General features: G+C 46.1%; 4 protein-coding genes across 7 annotated transcripts in view; 2 read left to right on the plus strand and 2 right to left on the minus strand.

Moving 5' to 3' along the window:
- On the minus strand, positions 1 to 24,763 carry LOC126555974 (peroxidase). Its single transcript, XM_050211125.1, has 6 exons — positions 24,677 to 24,763; positions 2,160 to 2,365; positions 1,712 to 2,085; positions 900 to 1,650; positions 495 to 822; positions 1 to 420 (listed from the first exon to the last, which is right to left on the minus strand). The coding sequence occupies exons 2-6, from the start codon at positions 2,363 to 2,365 to the stop codon at positions 1 to 3; spliced, it is 2,079 nt and encodes a 692-aa protein (XP_050067082.1). The 5' UTR covers positions 24,677 to 24,763.
- The window catches only part of LOC126556339 (integumentary mucin C.1-like), a 521,191-nt gene that overhangs the window by 448,676 nt on the left and 46,778 nt on the right, over positions 1 to 25,737 (plus strand). The window lies entirely within an intron of this gene.
- Positions 1 to 25,737, minus strand: part of LOC126556512 (peroxidase-like) — a 201,458-nt gene that overhangs the window by 5,141 nt on the left and 170,580 nt on the right. The window lies entirely within an intron of this gene.
- LOC126556095 (uncharacterized) lies at positions 14,350 to 15,842 on the plus strand. The gene is made up of 2 exons (XM_050211295.1): positions 14,350 to 15,222; positions 15,288 to 15,842. The coding sequence occupies exons 1-2, from the start codon at positions 14,350 to 14,352 to the stop codon at positions 15,840 to 15,842; spliced, it is 1,428 nt and encodes a 475-aa protein (XP_050067252.1).

Here is a 25,737-nt window from a genome sequence, read left to right on the forward strand (position 1 = left end):
CTATTTCTTGTAGTTGTGGAAATAGTGGAACGAGTTCAGACTGTTATCGTACGACAGGTCCTTCCACAGCGACAGATCAACTTCCGGGATCTGCTGGCACGGAACCACCTGATTGCTGTGGGAAATTCGCAGGAACGCCTTCGGCTGCATGGACGCTACGTGGTTACCGTTGTCGCAGAACAGGCGCGCCATGCTGGCCTTGCGGAGTTCGGCCAGCTGTTCGCGAGTGAAGGCCAGATCCTTATCGCCGCGCTCGTAGAAGAACCGATCGGCAACACGCGTGCGGTAGAACTGCTCAGTCAGAATGCACAGGAAGGTAGGTCCGGCAAGGGCACCGTTGACGTGAGCCTCCAGCGAACCACCGACAGTTAGATCGATATCGTCAATGCTAGCGTACAGCGACTGAAGCTTGGAAACGTCCTGCAAATAGTAAAAAATACACACCGTCAGCGCAAAGTTCTGCGGAAAACAAACACCCGAAACACAAGACTAACCTGTGGCGAAATCAGATCCATCAAATCTTCCCAGGTGGAGGCGCGCTTGAAACCGCAGAACTCACGGTAATCGTTATAGCCAGCCAGACCATGGTCACGGTTGCGCTGAATGTCAATAGCACGCAGATCCCCACCGAATGGACGTCCACGACGGAACAGGAAGTGCTTGATTTCGGCATCGAAGTTCGTGTCGGTGAGTTCCTCAGGCTGGGTGGCAAGACCGCGAGTCAGGAAGTCGTAGTTGTCGCCGGCTTCAATAATCGAGGGACGGTTGAACCAATCGCTCAAACGCAGCGAACCAGTTGGCTTGCGGATCTCAGATACCAAACTATCAACAAAGAAAAAAGTGCAAATATACACCGATTAGTGCTTGGCCTTGAAAACGCCCAAAATTAGCATACTTACTCAAGACGTCCTTCAATCTGCGAGTGGAAGTAACGGAAGGCGGCCGTAGCGTGCGAGTTCAGCACTGAGGGGTCCTGGCTTGGGTCGTAGTCGTTGATGTACTCGCCTCCCTTCACACGGTAGATCAGACGGTTCTTGACCATGTTCTCCCAGCCGAGGAAAATTGGCAGCCATTCGTAGTAGTTGATGTGCTGGTACTGGGCAATGTTGATACGGCGCGCTTCCTGGAACAGCAGCTCATCGTCCCAGTGCGGGTTGTACTTCTGCAGCTGATCGGCGATGCGGTTATGCTCACGCAGCAGAATGATCTGCATGATCGTCAGTCCCGGATTCTGGTTAACGCGAGAATCTCCCGCCAGGTAGCACACTTCGTCGCGCGATTCGTTCTCGCACTCGGTGGTAGCGTTCGGGTTATTCGGTGGCCATTCGTAACCGTCACGTTCGACCACAGCCATACGTCCACCGGTGAAGGCACGGATTCCAGCATTCTGCTGATCGGAGTTACCGTACACGAGCGACAGATCCAGATAGGAGGTGACAGTCGTCAGCTGTTCGGCAGGTTGGCTCGGATGGGTCGGTGTGCACTGATCCTCGCGATCGGTCAGCGTGCGGACAAAGTTGATACATTCGGTTTCCGTCTGCGAGTGAGCTGGATCGTGTTCCGGCACAATGATCGGGTAACAGCTGCTCGGGGCGCGCTCCTTGCCAATCAGCTTGCCATCGTCAGTACAACATCTGGTCGGGTGTTTCTCTGTGGAGAGGTAATGCTAATAAGGGCAATGCTCTTCTTCCGGCAATCGGCCCATACTTACTCGACTGGGTACCACCGGCCTGCATGCTCATGTCATGCGTCATGATCTGTCCCCACTGCATGTTGGCGAGAGTGTACTCCGGATCGGGGATGTCCTGTTCGCCAAAGGCAACCAGCGACACAACACGAGAGTTCGGCAGTTCCTCTCCGGTAACGGAAACAGTTGGCAGGGAAATGCCATCACCGTACTTCGGCGTCAGCAGACGACCGTAACGACGGTTCGGGGTACCCCAAGTCGGGTTCTGCAGGTTGTTGCACGAACCATCCAGAGTGCGGTAGCGCGACTTGACGCAGGTCGGCGGTGCCGGACACTGCGGTTGGGCCTGCAGTGCACTCAAGAATGGAACGGTGTAGCGAGTTTTGCTCACCAGTGGGCTAGAGATAGAAGATCAATTTTCGAAGATCAAATACGGTGCGGACATTAAAAGTAACGCAGCTGTCAAACTTACGCGTAGTGTGGGGCGGCAGCATGGCTGTACGAGTGGCTGGCAGAAACGACGTGAGCCGACGGTGCATACACATGGGAAGCTTTCTGCAGCAGACGGGGCTGTGCGGCCGGTTGATCGTGGTGGACCACGCTGTACGAGGTAGCCACATTCACTGCATCGACCTGGCTAAGGGCGATCAACGCTGATGCTACTACAAACAGCATCATCTGTAAGGGGTAGAAGAACAAGTAAGAACAGCTAATGAGACCACCGGTTCGATATTGGAAACAATTACTTTGAAAAATGCTCTCCACCTGCCAGACAGCTAAGATTTGATTTGTTAAGCTTTTTTTCTTTATCCTACTTCATACACTTTGACCTCAAATGTCAAAACGATTGCCACACGCGCTGAGAAGTGCAATTGATTGTTTGCTTTGATCCATTTTACACAATCAGCGGTAATCAGCAGAGTACGCGGTGTATGGCTGGCAGTTGCTCTCGCACATGCGTTACCAAAAGCCTGCCTAACACGCGGCCTGAGGTAATTCGAATTCTCCTATCACGTGCTTTCCGTACCCGCTATGGCGTTATGCCGTTTGGCGCATTCTTTCAAAATGGAAAACAGATTCATAATTCATCTACCGGCTTGTGATCTCGGTGCAACCGCAACTGGAGGTTGTGTGTGCAGCTGCAGCAATGTGTCCACACACAGTTAAGCGCGCCCAACTGTTAACACGCCAGTAAACCGCCTTTAATTTTTTCCTCGATTCTCGCACTAGTGTTACAATGGATGGGAAGGTGTTTGTTGTTCAGTGCTGGGAGGCTTTTGCCTGTTCGAAGGAGTTCATGTTTATTCAATGTCGACAAGCTTTGGGGGCACGTTTGCAACCGTTCGCGTGCGCTTTTATCAATTACCCGTTTGTGTTATGGCGTTTGTGAAATATAATTGCCGCTATCCGGTGTGTTTGTTTTTAAGGTTAGAAGTAAAATAGATTTGTGTGAGCGAGTGTGTGTGTGTGCATTTTGTCAGCAATAGGCGATACTAAATTCCTTCCCAAAATTGGTACTCTCTTGTTGGTTGAGGGAAACGCCTAGGCCGAGTTTGTTTCCTCCACCTTTTGACTCTTAATTACTCCTTTGGCGAGGTCTCAACCGTTCATCATACCTTGAGCTGATTGATGATGTGTTTTTAAATACTCTCAACGCGTTGACACTCTCAGGTTTCGAACTTCAAGTTTCTAATGCTACTAGTTGCCCGGCACAACTGTTCCATGTTGCGCAACAGAGGGAACTTTATGCTTTCAAAAGACATCCGAAATGGCTCTATTAATTTCCATCACAAACACCGCAGTACTGATGAAAAGTTTCCCATCACCTTCCGTTAAGTGACACCTTCATTTACTTCAACTTCTTATCGTGTCGGCAAGGTCACGGTGCACTATAACGTACACATTTTATTGCATGTCGTACAAGAACGTCACACCTGCGACACTCCAACCAGTGTATGACTATCATTTCGATGCTTAATTACTTGCAACGGTACACAGCGCACTGGTAAATTCCTTCCTTAAATGGAGCGTACACTTAAAATTATCTCTAATAGCCCAAATGCAATATGGCCGATGTTGTGCATGCGACCTTCAAACGTTCATCCCACCCCGTGCTACGATCCGGACGCTGAAGATTGAATTTAATTCTTTTTGTATTCACCGTGCTGAGGCTGTGCGTGATTCACGCCCGTTTGACTCCCCGCTGGTTTTTGATTATGAAGACATGAGCCTGGCTGTATGATCAGTAAGAATAGGTCGAGTAATTGCCAGGCCTGGTCAAACAACCAAATAATGGTACGGTATTGATTGTATCGCTCGCTCCAAGGACGTCAGTACTGTCGTTGGGTAGCAATGCCATTATATGTATTTTCCTCAGTGTCCAGCGTTCTAGCAATCTGGGTGTCGGCTTGTAGGAATTACAAGCCGTACAATGGTATTAGAGCTCCGACTGTGGGTTTTGTGGTTTTATGATTAATTCTTGCTTATGCTCTTTTTTGCTGTTGCTTCCCTTTCCTGAGTTATGCTTTGTTTGTGCTGCATAGGGTTATTAGTTTGACAGATAATGACACGAATCGTTATACTTCTCCATTAGTTACTTATGGCCGGGCTTGCAGATGTGTCCACACAAGCGTTATAAATTCAGGAAGACAGCAATTTTATATTGACCTTACTCACACGACTCACAGTGCTGCGCGGGTGTGTGCTCACGCGCAGCCCTAGAAGGAGTTCTCAGAAACTCTCAACCTGTCCCGGACAAGGGAGACTCGAATGCAAAAGTGCAGCTCGTGTGCACCAAAGGACCCCGATTCGCAACCACTGGTGAAAAGAACATTTTATCAGTCGTTTCGCATCGGTGCTCAAATCGTGGTACTTCAAGTATCGAAGCCTTCCTTCTCGCATGGCACTGGGAGTTACTTGTGCTTGCTGTAAGTGTATGCAAAAGGTGACGAAGGGACCCCGTCAAACAGTAACATGCTCAACCTACATTCGATGAGATCAGTACGGTGGCATTCTGGTTCAGCTGGGATGGTGATCTGGCCGCCTGCATTTCGTGCCTTTGCACAATGACTTCCCCTCCCCCTTTCCCCCACTTACAGCCCTTATTCACTGAATTCCATGCACAACTCGGAAGGCTCTCTGGGAATAAGTAGTGCAAACTCTGAACCCCCTAAAGTGTGCGACAAAGAAATACGACCGCATACAAAATCGGCCCCGCGAGAATCGAGAATACCCCCGGCAAGTCTTGCCCGGGTGAATCGTGCCATGGGGTAGCGTGGAGTGATCGCACTGGGTAACAAATTATGTAATACTACGACTGTCTCGAAACGCGACATCCATACCTACGACTGCACGAGATCGGGAAGCAATTCTTGCCCGGGGTACTATAGTGGTGGGCATGGTTTATTAGTTTTACGATCGAAGAGACTCCCTCCGTGGACCGTCCGTCCGGGCATGTAAGACCTTCTCGGTATGGTGATCTGAAGGGCAATTCTGCTCGAGAGGCACCGTTTAAACGCGCTCTCCCCGGTAGCATACCACGCTCAGCAAACCCTGCGATATTGTTTATGCTTGTCCGCGGCATTATTTGCCGTCCTGGCCTAACGCCTCGTGCGCTGTTAATTAATTTAAAGTTTTTCCGCCGCTTGTAAATCGTAGCGAAGCGATTGGTTTTGGCTACCGGTTAAAACAGCGTGAACCGGACACCGGATCGCTTGGAAAGGAGATTGATTATCCTGGGTGGTGTGGGGTTTGCCTTCTTTTTTTTAATTTGCTTCCTACCTATTACGTGCCAGAAGGGGATTTGATAGAGTTATTTGTGTCTTTATTGATGTGACGAATGACTATAATGATTCTATCCGCCATTTGCACGCTTCTAGTCGAGTCACCAAGAATCGATTTGGTGGATTGAGTTAAACCAGCAATTTATTAGGTCTCTCCAAATTTTTGACACCTAAATAGATCACCAACTGTGCTGCTATATGGCATAGAGGCATAAGGTTTTACGACCTTGGATAAGATCATGCATCACCCGCAGCGTGTGGTCGTCGTTCGTCGAGGTTAGATGAAGTAGTAAGCAGTTTTTTATCTATAAAAACTAATGCAAATCCGATCAATATGTGTGATCGTAGTCAGAGAGGTCCTCCAATTAGCTTATGGATATGGATTGGGATGCCGATACGATCGGCACCTGGTAGTAACAGTCAGATTAGTAAAAGGTGCCGTTTAGGTACCTTTCAGAGCCTAGAAGTTCCGGAATGACGGATGGTGATCGACGTCCCTCTGTGTCTTAACCAATCTCGATCACGATCACGGCGCGTCTAGATAGTATCGAGCTCTAGATAGATTTTCTCATGCCCGGCGGAATCTTTCCCCCCTTGCAGGAATTGTTTCACATCGGTGGCATTCACAATGGACGGCGCTACCGACAGCGTCAAGAGGAGAGAACTCGGACTCGTGCATTCTTAATGGAATGCCATCACCATCGCTTTGCTTCGCCGATCGTATTACGGATTTGACTTTCACTAGCATTAACCTTCAACTTGTTTGCCACAAATTGATTCTTCGGTGAATGGAAAGATAGCAAGAAGACAATTTCATCAGGGACCAGGTTTTTTCGTTTGTGAACTAGTTTCGTGTTTTTGTGCACCATCTCCAAAACAGTCTCCCGAATCGGATAGGAATAGGCATAATATAGGAATCCTTTCACATGCAAGATTCGAACGCAATCGAATTTTGTTAATTTACTCTCCATTTCTGTGATCCGGTTTCTGTAGTAGCCGACGATTCCATTAGTAGTTGACAGGTCGAATGAAAGTGTAAATGATTGCTTACAACTTTGCCTTTGCTTAACCCGTTTAGGAAGGGAGTCCTTAGGTACTCCACACAGAAGCTCAACAGCTATTAATCTTGATTTTCCTTTTTGTAGGACACACTTGCACGCAATTATGGCGTGCGTGTGTGTTTGCTCGTGCTTTCTAATATATTGTTAACAACATTTGTAGATTAAGATAAAGGTGTCTATTGTGTCACAGATGGCTGTTGCCTTTCCAAAAGCTAGACTTTAAAATACTAAGCAAATATTAACCATTGTCACCGGGTGTAGAAATGCTTTTACAACCTGCTGTCCAAGCGCTACGATCCCTTAGCAGTTGCTTACATCACGCCTCAGTAGCGCATGCCGAGGCGACCGTCAATTTCCTCTCTAGGACATGATAATGACAGCTGCTGCAAAACTAAACCGCTCTCGGCAAAACCTTCAGGCCGCTAGGCCGAGGCTCTCAACAGAACCGCTCAACCTTGCACAGTTGTAGGTGACGGTAACGCAATTTACGAAACGAAAGCAAAACCAATGGGTTTTCCGCGCGATCGTTAACGCGATCGGGTTGGCTCGGCCGCATAGATGGTACGCGATTTGACAGCTAGACCACCAGGCATCGCACGTGAGTGGTCGGATGGTTCCAGTTTGCAGCAAGAACCGAGAAAAGCCATTCCTTCACATCGCAGCACATGTAATGACTGCCGGCAGTATCATGAACGCAACATGCTTTATGTTCGATTATTAATTACTCGTCCAGGCCCAGGGCATCACTTTGACCAGATCGGCATCAGAAAGGTACCCGGCAAAGCAGCGTGTTGGATCTCAAATCCAATTATCACATGTCATTAAACACTGAACATTGCAGAGTTCAGTTTCTAATGCTTCGCAAATTGGCAGTAAGTATTTTGAGAGTCCTGCCAAAAGGGGGGGTCTTCAGGACAGGGCATGCCGTACGCTCGCTAAATGTGTCGTATTATGACGCTAATGAGTCATTGCGAACAAATCATCGATCGAGCCAGTAAGTTGAGCGGTTTTTGCATCACTGATCGAGCCGGTAATTTGCACCATAATGGTACCGGGAGTCATGTACATGTGGACTGCTGCTCTTAAGGTTATAATCTCGAGTGATGATGTTGAAGTAATGAGTGTGCTTAACACTTTGTGCGTGAGTATCACACCAACCCTGTTTATCGCGAATGTATTTGGAGGTGGTTTTTTGGTTAATGTTTACTCTCTTACTACCGCCGGTGGGCAATAGTGCTTGAGGTGGTCCATGGCTCGCCACTAGCCACATTCGCACTGTAGTAAAGGTAAGCCTTGGGTTGAGATAGAATGTTTCAATGTTAAGTTCAGCTCATTGATTTACAACCCATGCTTTCAAGTAGAGCACAAACATACAAGCGAAGCGCGTTCAAGCGAATTCTTCTCCGTCTATCGTATTTTTCCTTTAAAAAGAAAAGCTTAAACGCACATTATTTTAATGCAAAACCCTCATTGCATCACACACACAAAAATGGCTTCATTGTTCCAGTTTTGATGAAACAAATTTTACAATCACCATCGATCGCCAATCGAATTTGATGCTGGACATTCAGATTCGATGATGATGTTACACTTCGCCCGTCTAGCTATGTCTTTTGCGCCGTTTCGTTTCTTTTTCATTTTCACGATCACGAATGCATTTCGTGGTGTCCAAGTGGATCATCGCGCTAGCCTCCCTCCGTATTGAGTAATTCTCCCATCCCTCCTGAGTGATCGGAGCTCGAGAGTTACCGTTTTATCCATTGATCGCGATTGGTAAATTGGTAAATTCTGTTTACCAAACGCTACCTACCTACCCGATTAGTGGGAGAGCAACATTCTTCGTCACGACCTTGGTGTACCGTGTAGTGTCTTTAAAAAAAAAACCGCGTTAAAAAACTCGCCAGGACCAGGAGAATTATGTTGTGCAAAAATCCACGCACCCAGCGCAACGAAGCTTTCACGCCACTGCCAACAAAATAAAGCACGAATATGTTTTGCTAAAACCACACTTGCTCGTGGGCTGTGTGAAAAGCATGGAAAAGGCCGGCTGAGGGATGCTGTGGAAACCTGGAGGAGGGGGGGGGGGGGTATTTTTGTTCGTTCAATAAACCCAATGTTAATGGCCGTCTTTGATCGAGTTTTACGGGTTGACTAACAGGTTCGGTGGTGAAGGCAGTGAAGTTTTCAGGTGCACTAAGTACAGGCAAGCGCGAGAGAGGTCACTAAACGTACGTCCAGCTGTACGAGGTGTACCATAAATCAAACCATCGGCCTTGCACCGCGCTCTGTGGTAAAATTTGATTCACATTTGCGCTTGCGATTTGAATAACAATTGCAAGAGTATTGAACGATCGTTATTGTATTATTCAAATGGATCATTAAAGCGTTGTCCTTCTTGGCGTTAAGTATACAAATTCCTTTCCAATTTGCCACCGTTTTTGATCGAATTACGAACAATATCCTGATACAGTGATTCATTGCCTAATGTCAATCATCATTCCGTATCGTCTCTAGCCCGTTGAGAGGATCGTTTGCTATTAAGACATTAAACGCTACCGTAGCGGCATAAATCACCGGCATCCGGTGCGTCTCGATACCAATCAATCAACCTATCACACCACCTCGCTCGTTCCCTGCCACTTCTCTCCAGCTATAATGATGTGTCGGAGACGACAGCAACACGGTCAGCAATCACGCGGTGAGCGGTGTCGATGATAATCTTCTTCATAATTGCCACCGATAAACATGCAACTTCTCGATGGGGAGCCTCACCGATATGGCTCGCTGCTTATGTTTCAATCGTGAAGATCAATATCAGTGACGATCGATGACGAACGAGTTCGAGATCAGTAAAAGCAGTCTCGCACATGGTACCGCTCCACCGTTCGTCGGCACATTCGTACGTCGAACCCTAGCAGAGCAGCATACGAAAGAGTTACCGCCTGACATTGGCATTACTTCTCGCTGGATAGGTTTCATACCACCCGTACCATCATGCTTCCCCATCTGGAAGCAAAAATGTGCTCACTCATTAGCGAGATGCTACCCCGTTTTGGTTCGGTAGGCGTTCAAATGGTTCCCCAGTGTCTGCCCGGTGCGGTTGGCATCTTTCGGTCCTTTTAACTTCATTCACTGGTGTCAGTTGTGCAAGACAGCAAAAAGCATGTACCGCTCAATTGTAGCCATTTAGGGCACACACACATATGCTGAGGAGACGAAAAAAGAAATGAAAAAAAAAACCAGCGATGCTCCCAAATTATTAGCTAGCTTGGTTGCTTGCGAGAGCTTAAAAGCTGGGTTAGTTTTCGGCGAGTTTGTGTGTGCGGTACGGTGGGTGAAAATTAACGAAGGATGAAAGGATTGCCCCAATACCGCTCAACATTGTGTCGCGATGATGCAGCAGTGAAGATTAGCAAACACACACACACACACACAACTGCACGGTTGCGGGTGGACATGGCTTGTTAACACAAAATCGCGCGCCGTTAGCAAATTGAGCCCTTTTTTCGGTGTGGAAACTGCTAATCGAGTTGTGAATCGCGTCGCTGCGTATTGTTCGCAGCGGATGCAGTGTTGTGACACTTCGCCGGCTGGTTAAATGGCAATTGTATAGGAATTAAGCACAATTGTATGGTGCAAGTTCCAATTGGTTGTGTTTGTTTTTGATGAAGCCACTTGACACCATTCGGGGGTTTTTTCAAACGAACTGTTCCCTTTAAGCTGTTAAAAGGATGTATTGGTTTTAATATTATATTCATTGGTAAACAAAATAAATTTAATTTAACCTACAAAGAATTATGTAAAATTACCAATGCATTTTATTTTAAATATTAGACACCAAGACAATTAATATAGCAAATTTTATAGCTTTTTTATCGCTGGATAACACAAAACCTGTCAAACTACGTCTTGGCCTAACGACCTGCTACTAAGTGGCAAATGCCGAACACCTAATGGATTTCTACTAGACTTGTTTATACCACGTAGTTGGATAGTCAGTCCTTACTATATAACAACGGTTCGGATAGGATCTGGATCAACCTGGATCGGTTAAATTTGTACTTCAGCAGTTGGCCTTTCTGGCTACTAAATATTATCCAAAAATGCAAATGCAGGCAAATTTATTCAATATTTTGCTCAATTTTATGGCATTCTGCTATAAAAACCAATTGCTTCCGGAAGAAACAAACCTACAATTGCCGGAAGCAAATTCTAGCAGCACGAATGACAATGCCATTAGCTACACAAAGCCCTAAAGCTGACCCGCACTAATCGTACGCCACATGCTTACTCAAATATGCTAAACGCAACGGCAAACTTAGTTGCACGGGCTCTACACAAACCATGCAAAAACCACCCCATACTTTCCCAGCGCACTCACTCACTCAAAATGCAAACAAATCACTGCTCGTGCTTAGCAAAAGCCACTGCTGCCCGTCGTGCTGCTAACTGCATTGCATTCCGGTCCCATGTCATAACAGCACAACCGATCCGGAAAGTACAATCTAACCGTGGCTCGGAACTTTGGGCCACTGTGGGTTGCACATTGTACCTACGGTTCCCATATTGAGCAAAGACCCAAAACAAATCCGAGCTACCCACGATAGAAACCGAAGACGGCGCGGTGCGTTTTTGGGTTAGCTGGGAACGCGCAAAGCGCAAACTCAAACCCATGTTGGCACGTGTTAGCGTGTGTCGATTTGCAAATGCTCAAACAAATGGTGAATTGTTTGTCTTTTTTTTCCTAATCAAACAACAACAACCTCCCGGCAGGAGTGGTTCGCAACCTCGCCGAACTAGGCTGGCATGGAAAGTACATTGCTTTCACAAGATGTTCCCGATCGTAGGCGAGTGCAACGATCTGGGCGGTTTTTTTTGTGAGTTTAGCTTTGAGAAAAGTCACACCGTTGGTAAATTCTCATCAAGATGCCCCCTTCTTAAGAAGCTGAGCCACGCGCAATTTATGGCTTGATAAGGGTCGTGTTGAATTTTCATAATTATCTGTTTGAAATTTACACTGCCATATCAATATGTGTGCCACGCGCAGCTAGACAATCGGTCTCCAGTTTCTCATTACACCGCAACCAGCAGTCGATGACGGATTTGCAAATGCTCCTAAGTGGGAACAAAATTGCAGCAATAACTTACAGCTGCTTTAGGGGAGAATTATTGTACACCTAGTACTGTAAGTAAGAAATATAAACACAACCAATCCATATCCCAAGGCGTAATATCTATCATTAACCATCAAAGTCAGCAATCGCTACCAAACATCTTCACCATAGTTCGATTCGACGCCGCTTTTCCTTATTCAATCGGTACTAGTAATTATGTACTACGTACCAGCCAACAAACGCCCCCCCATTTTCTTGAAAGCAATTTGTCTAAAGTGTTGCCCAGTGCGTCGCTGTTATCGGCTTTCCTTGAGCACCTTTCCGAAGCGTAAGATTACAGGGTTTACGGGCGTACGTACCATTCGATCAAGTAAACGATCGCGTAACATTACCAATGCATACTACACAAGCTTCCGGTTGGTGCTGCTGCTACTGCACCATCGCCCGAGGTTAAAGGTTTGGCCAGTTATGAATAAGGCTTCCGAAACTTCATCGTTTTTTTTTTTAATTTTCTAATTGGACAATTCCCATCAACCGTCAGATTGCGTAACGAAAGTTTACATTCTCAAGCGCACACGCTTGGCAAAGCTCGAACCTCGATCGAAATAATCGGAACCAACGGAAACGGTTAGTCTTGGAATCGTGGAAAGGAAACACATGCTTTTGCTCGAAAATGTTGCATTGTGTCCCAAAACAAAAAAAATCCTAAATAAATGACAAACGGATACAATTTCCAACGGCGATGATGGCGAATCCGATAATTCCTAATGTCCTCGTACGCAGCAGTAAACACGACCTTCGTTTGGATCAGGCGAAAGGTAACCGCGAACGGTTATAAATCTTTCGCCCAGCAGCCAGGGAGCCTTCAAACGCTTCTTTGCGTTAACACCGTTCAAATGTAAATCATTCCATTGACGCAGCTACGTCGGGTCGCTGTCATCCTGCCGATTTCGAGTGCGTTTGTTTGTCCGCCGGTCACATTTTACGCACGACCAATTAATCGATCCCAATGACCCGGCCGACTAATGATCGGTCGGTCGTAATCTTGTTCGCTATGGTGTGTCGCTCGTTGGTCACTTCCTTGCAACAGAGTAGCTGGAACCCCCCCTTCGGGGTTGGCAGCTGTCAGCTGAGAAATCGTGATTAGAATGAATGGGTGTGGGCTGAAGGTACCGGTTCATAGAGTGGGTCATCGATTTTACCAACAGCGCGAACGCCACGCTCTAGGCCTCTCCCTCTGATAATTGTGAAGGGGAATTAATTTGAAACGGTTCACGACGGACAAAAATATACTAAATGGATGGAATATTGATTTAAGGAAAGAAAAAAAAACTTTTTACTGCAATTAAACGTGGCATTGTATTGCCCCAATGTAGGAAGTGATGGACGACTTGAAAGTTCGATTTACTTCCATAATCAATTCTAATCATCGTTCAACGGCAACCAGAGACAAGCTATGCGATCCATCACGAAGTAACAATGTCGATGGTAAAGGAATGTCGATTGTTTATCCAAATAGGGGTTTTTTGATATGCTCCAATAACACTGGGCGGTACAATTAAAATAGCAATCCCGCATCACTCCCCATATAAAAGACATACAAGACAGAAATATCCAAACCCGTCAATCAACGGTACCGGGCGAACATTATTTATTGGGGAATTTTTAATAAGATCAAAATTGAACCTCCGTGTGCGACATTGTGGGCATGCAAAAATCAATCACTCGACAGCTTCAATTTTAACAAACCCCGCACTATCACATTCCGTGACATGGCGTTTTGCTGCCCGCTTACGGTGATGGTGGATTGGAACGAGACACAACCCCACATGCAAAAATTATGATGACTCGCGAAATGCAAAAATGAGATCGTGAAAACAGCTGATCGCACCTGCACCATGTCCCAGCTGGCTTGAAGTTTAGTCGGCCCATTTTCTCGACTTAATTCATCACATTCGTTCCAGCAGCCGTGTGTGTCTTTCGTGGGAAGTTCCTGTGCAACGGCACAAGACTTTGTAACAGCTTGCCGATGCCATAATATCGCGTGCCTCGTCGCATGCACACCACCGGTAATTTAGAGCAATTTCACCCCATTTTCAGGTTTACCCGGTTACCTCTGGAATGTGGCGGGAAAGTGACACTGGCACGCTCGATGTCCAGAAATGGTGGAAAATATCAATCAAACACGAGCGCAGGAAACGTGTGTGATTGTATAATTGATTAATCTTCGGTCCGAAAGAGCATTTGTGTCTTGGTTTTTGGTCTCTGCCTAAGCCAACTGACACGCTTATGCAGCTAATCCTTAGCGTGATTTAAGATATGTGACGTTGATCTGTTGAACAACTAGCACGTGTGTGGCGTCGCCTTACGGTGACAGAAATTACGTTAAATTACGTATTTGGAATATGAGGTGGTAACACTCAGTCGGCACTTTTTCGTTGTTAGTTACCTGAAATGAAAATAAGACAATAAAAGCATATTTTAGAACATTTTTATTGGAAAAGTAAATGCTAACACGGTCGCCATAGAAACCAGAATGAATAAAATTATTATCGATCAAGTAAACTTTGATAGTAAAATTAACCTTCAGTTTGTTTTCAGCCCTCGCCCTTTGTGTGTTGTTCTAAATTTTGCTAAATTTTTCTTGCACCAAAATTCGCGCCCTTTTTGCCACCTGCCGGAAGCGAACCCAAATTTGCTGTACCATGTCGTACATTTTTCTCTTTGAAGTTATCGTCGATGATTTGCAAATATTTTTGGACGTTCGAAATTCTAGCACCGGCACCGGTGCGCAAGATGACTCCGCTGCGGTAAGACGCGAGCTCTGCGTCCGTTTGCAGCTATCCAACTTGGTACGGTGTGAGATATGCGAAAAAGATTTCGGCTCTGCGCTAGACTTGGAGGTGCGCAAAACCGGAGAAAACTGTCTGTTTGCGTACAATCCGAGCAGCGAGCTGCAGGAGGAGCTTGAGCTACGAATATCGGCCCATGAGAAGGGTTCGGATGGGGTGAAAAAGATGGTCGGAAGTTGGAAGGAACCGGGTCGTGAAATGTTGGTCGGACTTGCGCAGGCATACGATTTGCAGAATGGAATGATGCCACAGGAGGAAAATTCGAATGAATCGTTGGTGTCCGGTGAGATGGAGCAAACGCAACGAAACAAGCCAGTTTCGAATACGTTCAAGGCATCGTATCCACTTGAGATGGAAACGGGAAATGTAGTTGTTGGGATTGTCATCCTTACTGTGCGAGTTTCCTGTCTGGGTCCAAACATCAACCAGAAGGTGTTGTTTGGTGGTCGTGATCTTGACCAACAGCCGGTAACGTGCTATAAAATGGAGAACGAGCCAGTCGTACAGTGCGTAACGCTGGAGGACCAAGACGATCAGGTGTTGGTAGCTCCTAAAGCAAGTCTTGCTAGTATCGTGGGAACCGAAATCGTCCCGGAGGTTCAGCCGTACGATGAGTATGCTGCTGAACTGAATGGAAACGCTATATGCATTCGCGTGGAGAAGGATGCGAATATTGCTGTAAGCATCGATGGCGAGGAGAGCAACGAGTGTACCAAAGGATGTTGGGTAAGCTGGATAAATTCGTATTTCTACAGAGTCTCTTATCTCATGTTATTCGTTTTACGCTGAAGACTTCCCTTACGCTTCCGGACGGTGTGTACGGTTTGAAGGAGGAATACATCCGACACGAAGCGAATGGATGTAAACTTCCCGTCATCCGAGGCACCCTCAAGTACCCGGCATATCACTGGTCCGGTGACTTTATGGTCGCCAAAAAAACCACCCCCGTAACGGTGGAAGACTATCGGAAAAAGCCCGACCCTACCCGTACCGTTGGCCTGCAGGCGCTTCCGGAGCAGTTGGAACGAGCCTGCGCCGGAATCGAAATCTGCCGTAAAGGTTGGCACGATCCTAACGTGGACGTGTTTGTGCTTAAGCTGGGCAAGAACAAGCGTACCAGCGGGGAAGGTAATCCACGCAACGAGGTGGAAATCGAACTGCGAACTCCGCGCGGTCCTTCTCAAGAAATACGGCCAAAGGTATCGCGTGGCATGCAGGTGATTGAGGAAGAGTTTGAACCGGCCGGAGAAATGAACCGACCGGGAGCGGCCACCCCACCGACCGGTGAAGGAGACAAGGCCGACAAGAAGGGGAAGGCAGCCGGTAAAAAAGGCAAAAAGAAGTAGTGCTACATCGAGACAAATAGACGCTTTCCGGTAAGCTGAGCGTTCGATTATTTAATCCACCTACAGCCACCGTACATCGGCCGTGTCATATGCTACTTATTTGTGCTTTCGGTGCTGCCACGCACCGTACCGATTGACGCTTGTGACGTGGTGGGCCGGTCTGTGCCTCGGCGCGGTAATAAATCAGAGAAAGTTTGATCTGCAAGTTCCGCCGAGGTAGGTTAAAGGAGAGAAAGCATACCGGGTGGGCTAAGCCAGCAGCTAATAAGACGCATTGGACCTGCGGGGAGCTGCTTTTTGTTTCCGCTTCGAGCGAGGTGCTTTGCATTATGCAATGCGACGTCCCAATTGTAATGGTTCCAGCGATCAAAACTGGTTCAATACTGTTGAGTAACAATTTATGACATTGTTTGTTTTTTTTCTTTGGACCATCTTCCAAAGATGATTGATTCAAACGGTGTTCTGAGCAATAGACTTTTATTTGTTTATTATGCACATTTCTGTAGCGGTCAGCGTTTCCACAATGAATGTTCAATTTTCCCCGGGAAAGTTGCATTGGTGAAAAGTGCCAGTGAAATGTTGGGCACACTTGTTAACGCTTATTAAGTTCATACATTCAGCTCGATCAAAGGGGTTTTCCTTCACCCGAGGCAAAATCATGAACCAATATGGGGCGAAAAGAAATGAACTTAATTAGTTGTGATTTAGCACAGCACTTTTACATCTTTTTGGGTGACGGTATAATCGGCGTAAACGCGTTACGCCACGCAAACACACATCATGCAGGGTGGAACGAAAGGTTCACCACGGGGAAGCCGAATTTAAGAAAGGTGATGAAGGTGTATTGTATGAAATGCTGTTTTTTGCCGTTTCACAATTTATGTATTGCAATTTAAACGGCTGGAGCATTGAAAAGCATGCTGCAATTGTTTATGAAACACTCTTTCTTATGTCAATGTTTATTTATGTTGGGTTTTATTGGTATTTTTTGCGGTTTTGTTGTTTGTTTTGCTCTTCTTCTCACTAAGTGCTACATTTTTTTAAATTGTTCCATTTTTGTTTGTCTATTTGTATCAATTTACCTTTTCATCTTCACATTTTTGTACATCACCAGAAATCCGCACTGCTTGCCGAAGAGAAGCACCACCGTAAATGCCCTTCACTTTTTATTCGCATTTAAATAGGTTTACCCACCTATTGACATTTCATCCGTGCCAATAGAACGCTCCGGAAGGAATTATTATTTCAATTACCGATCCATCCCACCACGACGGCCGGTAGCATCACGGCAATGGCTCAATTATAGGCACCTCATACACCTTCGATGCTTCGGAAGCGCAAACCAACGAGCCTTTAAAAAATACAAAACTCACACCCAATGCAGTGGCACGTTTTCTTGAATGCCATCACTACGCCAAACTAGACGATAAATAGATTGCGGACGAAGGAAACCTGGCGCGGTTATATAATAGCGCACGCGGCCACCGAAGTTCGCGCAAAATCAAGGTTCCTTCTCAACGCTTTTACTTTCCCCGTAAGATCGCCCCCCCCCCCCCCCCTCATCGGCACCGGTAATCAATTTGCGATGCGGAATGATTCGCTTTTCCCGCAATCATTCTTCCCTGCCCCGTACCTATTGCCGCACGAAATGCTTCGTGCATGAAACTGTAACGCATTTCCTTACCCAAGCGAGGTTCGTCGCTTGACGAAGCATTGAAGTTTTTTGATCGGGTTTGCGCACGATAGCATTTGTAAACAATTTCTTTTATTGTTTTACGCTTTCTATAGGATTTTTAAAGCAGAAAAGAAGCACATTAGGAAGGTTGATGCGGTCAGCGAAGGATCGACCTTCTTCCATCGAGCAGTTCTGTTCAAAAATTGCATTTTTTTTTCCACTGGCATTTGATGGAAAAGGTCTCTTGCTCTTTCGGCGGGCAGAGGATGCAACAGCACGGACCTCATTCGCCAAAAAAAAAGACATCATTCGTGCACGGTCGAGAGGTGAGATGATCGGGTAGCGCGATATGAATGTCATGATCGCGCCCGGCACGAATGAGAGAGCACAAAGTTTGCGGAAACCGTGAAAAATTATGACATCTGTATGCGCGCGAACTCTTCCGAGGTGCGATATGCATCGCGATCGTTTTTGGGGCAAATTGCTACGATCACAAAGGGCAACAAAGAAAACTGCAGCGAGTGGAAAAGATGAAACGTGCAGCCATCATACATAAACTTGAACGATCAATTTGTGGCCTGCCGCTATTGTGTCTGTGTGGATGAGGGGTTTTTTTTGTTGTGTTTTCCTTTAAATGCTGATGTTGTTTGCGCCTTTACTACCCTCTTGTGATTGGGTTGAGGTCGTGTGAAAGTGTTGTTGTTTTTTTCTTCTTCTTCTTCTCGTGATTCTAGCCGCACCGTACCGGGACAGCAGCATTGAAGCTAATTAGCGTTAATGTTGGGTTCGAAGGTGAAAAATTCTCGCTTTGTAACGTTCGTAGCGTAGAATTAACCATTTTGCAAACGGAGGAGAGGGGTATATCAACCTAAATGTGTGTGGTATTGAACTAATTTAAGATTGGTTTCATGCTGTGTGATGTTCGTGCCTATTTAACGCCATCTTTTTTATTGCTTCGTGATGATTTAACGTGTTTTTCGAAAAAAAACGCAGCAAAAAGACAAGACCTAGCAATTAACACAGCATGAGCTGAAAATCGCGAGATGCTGTGGCGCTGATAATGTTGAAGAAATTCAAAGTGACTGATGACAAATAATGATACGCGGTGGGCCGATTATAGAGCATCTAATTAAATTATGATCCATTCGCTGATCAACATTCCACATCACTTTGGTAAAGGATTCGGTTGGCATCCCTCTGATGCAACCAGTGTAGTTTATCGTCCCCGATCGTGGCCACACGCAATCGCCCTTCGCATTGAACCGGGGTGCCGCTTGGCAATGTCGTGGCATTGCGGGTTACTCATCGATCCGTTAAACTACCCTTGTCGGTAGTCGTAGAAAGCAAAGCTCTTTTTAAATGAGCAAATTTGGACGATCACAGACTGATTGACCCAACCCAATGAAAACCGAGGCACTACCACACAAGAGCATCTCAGAAAGGGGTGCTATAGCTTTATGAAAAATGCATGAAGTGCGTGCGCAAAAAAAAAAACCACACATCCATAATCATCAGGATGCCAACAGCAAAGAGAGTCAAGCTACATTACGAGATCAATTGGAGCAAAGCCACCACCGCAACGGCGGGAGTGCGACCGGCCACAGTGGGTGTTGTTTATAAAGCTTGCATTAAGCGAAATCGTACATCTTACGGGCGCAAAATTGGTTTGAAAATTTATAAGTCAATAAATCATATCGCATTCGACCGATAGTCGGGGACCTGCCACTACCCTGTGCTGCTGTGGAGTGAGTAATGTACTGAAGTTTATAGACTTGATTGGGATGTGAAAGTTTTTTTCTTTCTTTCTTTCTTCAAGCCAAGTTAAGCCACCGACACTTGACGGAAGATGAATAGCGACATGTCTATCACATCATCGCATCGAGGCGGTGAAAAATTGACCAACAATTAGTCTCCCTGAAGAGAGAGAAAAGGTTCAGGAAGCCATTGGTTCAGCCGACTTTTCACTCAGATGGATGGATTGATGTTCATTCAGAAGACACTACCCGGGGATTGTCCATGCCCTCCCGGGGAGTGCACTTGCTCTAATTATTACACAACTTTTCCTGACACATTCTCCGCCCTATATTGCCTTGCCAGTGAACTCGCGAAAGTCCCATTAGTGGCGCGTGGCACAGATCGAACATTTACCGCCCATTAGTTTGTGGCTAGCAAAAGCCTCACCAAATTGATCGATCATTAAAATAACGTGATAGATCTGATGTTTGCGAAACAGTCCAACAGTGTGACCTCCCGAAAATCCTAACCCTTTGGCACCGTCTGTGCGTTCCTACACGCCACCGGACCCCGTTAATCAATCTCACCGCTCTTGCTTAAGACGTCACGTTGGGGAATGTTGGTGCGTGTCAGAAACTTTGCTCACCGCACGCACCCGCTTTGTAGGACGCGTTGTTCACAAAGGCGCCTCACCGCAGGTCGTGTGTATCGTGGGGGCCTTCCTTGAGCAATCGCGCGCTCCATACGACACGTTTACGTTTTTCGTGTGAGCCCTTTTGCGTGTTTCTTTCTTTTTTTTTACGAAATCAAACAGCAAAACGCGTTAGTTCCCCGCCCAGAATGAACGATCCGTCAGGATGAGAGAGGGGTCTTCGCGGGAGAAAGGAATGGGAATATGGTCGGTTCTTCATTAGACAAAGTGTCCCCTTAGTAGTGAAGCCACCCTCCCCAGATGCAGTGTGCAATTGTGTTGGCAGTGGTAATTATCACGAGCGACGGTGACCAACCCGCGACGAGCGGACCCTGCCGGCTACGTTTTGCTACCGATTGCCGCAATCGCAATGATTTTTTTCCTGCCGTTGTCCGTGTGCCCGCGACGTTTGTCAATTGCGATGCGAATGAGAATTCTTGGAATGCTTGCGCATTTAGCAGCAGCAAACGAACCATGCTTCCGTCTCCACTTCGATTCCAAGATCGGCTATGAACCAAGCATTCGCTATGATTGATGTGTAGTCCAACGCTAGTGGCGTTCTTGTTTGAAGATCGGGATCTTGACGCGGCTCATTTAAGGGCGTGACGTACCTGTCGTTTCATTGTGCCTTTTGAAAAAAGATTACAAAATGTTCACCACTAACCTACTTTAACGATCGGTCGCTGATGGATCACAAGGAATGACGATCACCTGGCATAATTGATTTGATTATCAGAATTAATAGTACTAAACGAGGGGAAATTGATTTCAAACTCCAAAGATACGATGCAAACCTCATCCCAAACAGAGGTATCCTACAGATGCGCCACAAACAGTCGGGTTGCGATTCCACAGTTGATTAAACGGTGGAATGTTCGTTAATTAAGCATTGCTTAGGTTCATTAGAGCTGCATTTCAAATTGAGTCATTATGAAAATGATTGAAATGTTTCTACTTTCCGGGAACTCCCAGGGCGTACACGCAGAGTGCTTGTAACTGACAGGCCGGTGTGAAGTGCTTGCAAGTGTCCAAGAAACGACAGCCGGAGAAGACCAAAATCTGATGAAAATTTGTAAGCTTCGCCATCAGATCACCGAGGGCTAGGGCTAGTTATCCCGTGCATCCAAGGCTAACTGACGTGTTACATCTTTTTCCGCGGCATGCCAGCAGTGCCTTTACTGCGCGTTACTCAAATTGAAGACGTTGAGACGGTTGTAATTGATAAGCGTCATGTACTTTTCCTCATCGTCCCGATTTGGTACCGTAGGAGGAGCTCATGAAAACCGCCACAATTTAATCGCCACAAGTTTTGGTGCGTTGAGTGGTGGGCTGCAATGTCCACGAGAAGGAAAACGAACTACTGGGGGGATGTAAATATTAACGCAAGAATGTTAACCACAGCGCTAAACAAAATGTCCAATAAGTCACTGATCGATCTATCGAAAGATCATCTGCACACTGGACAGGTTGGACATAAGCGTAACGAGTTGGCGTACTTTGCAATTTACCGACCCAACTCACCAGCAAGACGAGTTCGATTTGCATCGACCGATGTCACAAAACCAAGCACGGTTACGGACGGTTGCAGCAAAAATCGAAACATTTGCTGAAACGAACCAACATTTAGTTCCAGCAATGTTCAAGAATTGCCCGACCACGGTCGATGACGCAATGATCGCTTCTCTGGGCTCGTCCTGTTTCGTCACTAATAGCCCATTTCTACATCCTCCACCAGCCCATTCCGATGGAAAGGCTGTGATTTTTGCACAAACCACCCGACCCGGTACCGATCAGTTCTAATTTCTATCCGTTGTCAAATGTGCGTAGGTTTGAGTGATTATCGGACCACAACCGGGGTCTCAGCGCGCACCATTACTGACGTATGGTGCTCTCGCGAACCTTCATCAACCAGCCTGGACACTGTGATTATGTACCGCGAAACCCAAATCATAGACCCTCGCCACAGTTCGGTGTTGCGTTTGAATTGAAAAATTGACATTCATCCAAAAGGGAAGCGAAAGTGACTAGCTTTTTGCACTATGGTTCGTAAACGAGAAAGTTTGGCTAATCAGTGAGAAATTGCCAAACCATTGCACCTTTTACATAAGCGATGCATTAGTGGGTAATGTAACGCTATCTGCCGAGATCTGCGCCCTAATCACAGACAGATGCAGTTAGACGATCACTGCTCAGTCAACGCTCAGGCAAGGCATAATTAAAACTGCATGGGAGATGAGTATAGAATTTGCGCGCAATTCACACAGCAGCTAGATGTACTTAATTTTGAGATTTTGATAACAACACCTGAGACGCGATTATTTTACGAAACAATCCATCCAAAAGAGAGCTTTATCTTGATAGGGAGATAAGCAAAAGGTTCGCTATTACGCAATTATGATGCAAGTTGACGCAAAATGCGCTTAATGAATTGTATTCCTGACTGACAGCTTAAGGTTACTACAGCACAATGCTCGAACAAAACAAATAGTGAACCAGTTTTACGCACAACTACTTCAACTATTCTTGTTTTGTTTCGAACCCTTGTTCGAGTTAAATAGAAACTCGGGTCCTACCCTGAGGGTTGAGTAGATTTGTTTTATTTGCACTCCTTCTTGTCGGTTGACCCTCATTTTTAACCTGTCCTACCTAAAGTTGCTCCATTCGTTTGTGTGTATAAATGCGTGCCAGAGAGTGGTACACGCACAATTTTCGCTTAAGATCAATCTTAAACATCCCCCTTGTAACGTTCGGCCACCACCAAAATGAACCCTTATTTCGAAGGATTATGAAATTCGCGAACATCCAAATATCCAGAACTGGACCTTGAGTGTGATGGAAACAAAACGCAGCGACACAAGACACGGCACGGGTTACCAGAGACGCAACCACGTAGTGTCTGCGCAAGTGAAAGCGCACCACAGCGTTGGCCTTGCCACGCCAAGGTCCCATATCTACTGACACACGGCCAACGGCGACAGTGATTGCCATTGCAAGTGCGCGTGATAGCTGCGTGTCGTCGACGTAACCATCCGGTTTCCTTGCCCGGGTGAAACGATTGAATCAGAACCATATTCCAAAATCCCCCCCCGCAAAACAGTGTGTGTGTGTGTTTTTTTTTTCTTCTGACAGTAGCAACCGATGGTGAAAAGTATCCAAAAAAGCACTTAACCGGTTTTCAGCCCATCATCGGCTTCTCGGACAGAACGCGCCCCAGGTGTGAAAGTTGTTCTTCGGTGCGAGAGAGTTGCGGAGCAACTGCCCAGATGAGTCATGAAAGCCGTTCTTGAAAGTCCAGCTCCAAATCGCGCACAGGAAGGTCGTCAGTTTTTTTTTTGTTGGCTGCATGTGCGTCGTTTCTTTTCTTCCTATCCGCGGCTTTCAATCACAATTCTCACACGCATGTGCGACCGAGGAAACACAACCGGGCAGAGTGGGTCATTAAAGCGATGATATAATTTCCCTGCCCCGAAACGGTGGGCGAAAGCTCGCATCTTCTGCACCTACGAACGGGTACTTTTTCTTCTGTTATTGTTGTGAAAACGGTAAGGTAATCGCTATCGTCCCAGACATCTCACGTACATGCCGCACCGGTCGGGGACGCGGTGTTGGTGGCAACAAATCGCCCCGTCAGTGATCGTTGTTGATGATCAGCAAATTACACACCGTACTACGGATGGACTATTGGAGGGACGAGGAGTCGAGGCGGTTTGGCGGGTGTGGAGATCCGGTCTGTGTTGGTGTGGTTTCACTTTTTCCTAGGCTTGTTAGATTGGAGGATGAGTACATCAGACTTCCGCCATCGGGTTTAAACCTGCTCCGTTGGCAGAACCTGCTGTCTTTTTAATGTGCTTTTGGTATGAGTGTGACATTGCGACATTAGCAACTACTTTGTCGAGACTTAAAGAGGACTCTAAGTGAATTAATTTAATAAAGCTTTCTCAAATATCTAGCACGAAGCAATTAAATTCTTTCTTAACATCCTAATGTGAATTGTTGCACCCTAGTTGTGGGCCGTTTTGAAGCTGCATCTTATTTGGCAATTTAGAAAAAAAAAGCATGCAAGGTGCTAAAAACCAACCACTAATTCTTCATCTCTCCATCTCGCATGGTACGAGGAACAGACAAAGCATTTCCATCAGAAGCATACTCCCGATTAAATTAACACGCATCGATGAACAAATGCGTAGACCATGTTGTCTACTCCGACACAAGACGATCCAAGCGTTCCTACATCAAGTTCAAGTTAGCCTCAGATCATCAGACACCAGACGGCTTCTTACCCTAGACTCCAAACCGGGTCAATGGAGCATACCGAAAACATGTTCTTGGTACAAATGTTTTCGTTGCTAAATTACACTTCACTCTGATGCTGAATTCTGGGCTCAGGTTAGATCATTCGATCGTAAAATTGGTTCCTTATTGCTTTCGGCGTGTCCTTGCGATGGTTCCTGAATTGCGTTCAATGTTACTCGTAGAACATTGACTTTATTTCTTATGCGATTCACTAACTGATCTTGTGGAGCCTCGTGTTTGCCCACTTTGTAAATAGTGCACTTCCCACATCAAAAATATGTATTTTTAATATTTTCCAACTATAACGATTTTGTTCCTCTAGGAACAAAGATATCACTCCACTCCAGTTCTTATAGTTCACATTTCAAGCTCTGCTTTCTTTATGCACCAAACTTTTTTCTTTAGTAGAAATTTTCCAACCATATTTCTTCCGTTGCTCACCTTGCTCGTATACGTAGGGAAATCCGCTATTTTGCACTAGCTAACACTGGCCCGCTGCAAACAAGCACCACTAAAACTGTATTCACTCCTCTGCACAAGTACGGTGCGCTATAAATGGTGCAGGAAAACAAAAAGCACAGATGGCGGAAACAAAAAGGACGAAAGTGTGTGTCTAGTTTCTCAGCACCCGCTGTGCGTGCCAAGAAGCCAAGATCGAACTGTGACTGAAACGGATCCGTTTGCTCCGTTTTATACGCGGACCACTTATTTTCCACGACCAGCGCTGGCGGAGCCGAACCGAGCTTTTTTTCCTTCTTCGCCGCGAATCGTGCACGGCGGTAAAGAAGGGTAGCACAGCCGCTAGAGCATAAGCATTAAAACAGCACAAAACTATCCAACGAACCACAGCCGAACCGTTCGTTCGCACCCAATGTGGCCGCACAATTTTAAAATCTCAACTGACGGTTACCATAAAACCGCACACAGACACACAATCCCGGCCAGGTTCGGCAGTCGGCTACGATTGTAAAAATGATCGGTTTAGCTGCAGCACTTTACCTTTGCTGCGCGGGGTAAACGAAAACGAGAGTAAAACCTCCACTCGGATCGGTTCGTTCGTGCTATAAATTTATGCGCACCAAACATTACGCCGGCGAGAGAAAGAAGAGAGAAACGTGTATTGTAACGGGGTTGTTAAATAGTGAATTAATGTGCAGTGTAGCTGATTGAACCTGTGCGGTGCGAAGAAAGATATTGGAGAGAACGTGGAAAACTCCGAAGCTTAGTAGTGAGCAGGAGAGAAAACGGAATTAAGGGAAACCTCTACTAATTGTACTAGAGCTTCTCTACATTGCTACTTTCGTATACAGCAGATAGGTGATCGTCGCCTTAAGCTGATGCATATCGGCTGCTATAAGTTATTTGAAATGCTAAAGAAAATTGTACAAATTCCACGATGTAAAAAGTTGTTTAACTTTGGAGGATTTTCTTCTTTACCAGAGGTTTTCTTTAATCCCATTTTTTTATTTGAATGTGACCTAGTAGGTCGTTCAACCAAGATG

Source organism: Anopheles maculipalpis, chromosome 2RL (genome assembly GCF_943734695.1).
Source record: "Anopheles maculipalpis chromosome 2RL, idAnoMacuDA_375_x, whole genome shotgun sequence".
Taxonomy (NCBI): Eukaryota; Metazoa; Arthropoda; class Insecta; order Diptera; family Culicidae; genus Anopheles; species Anopheles maculipalpis.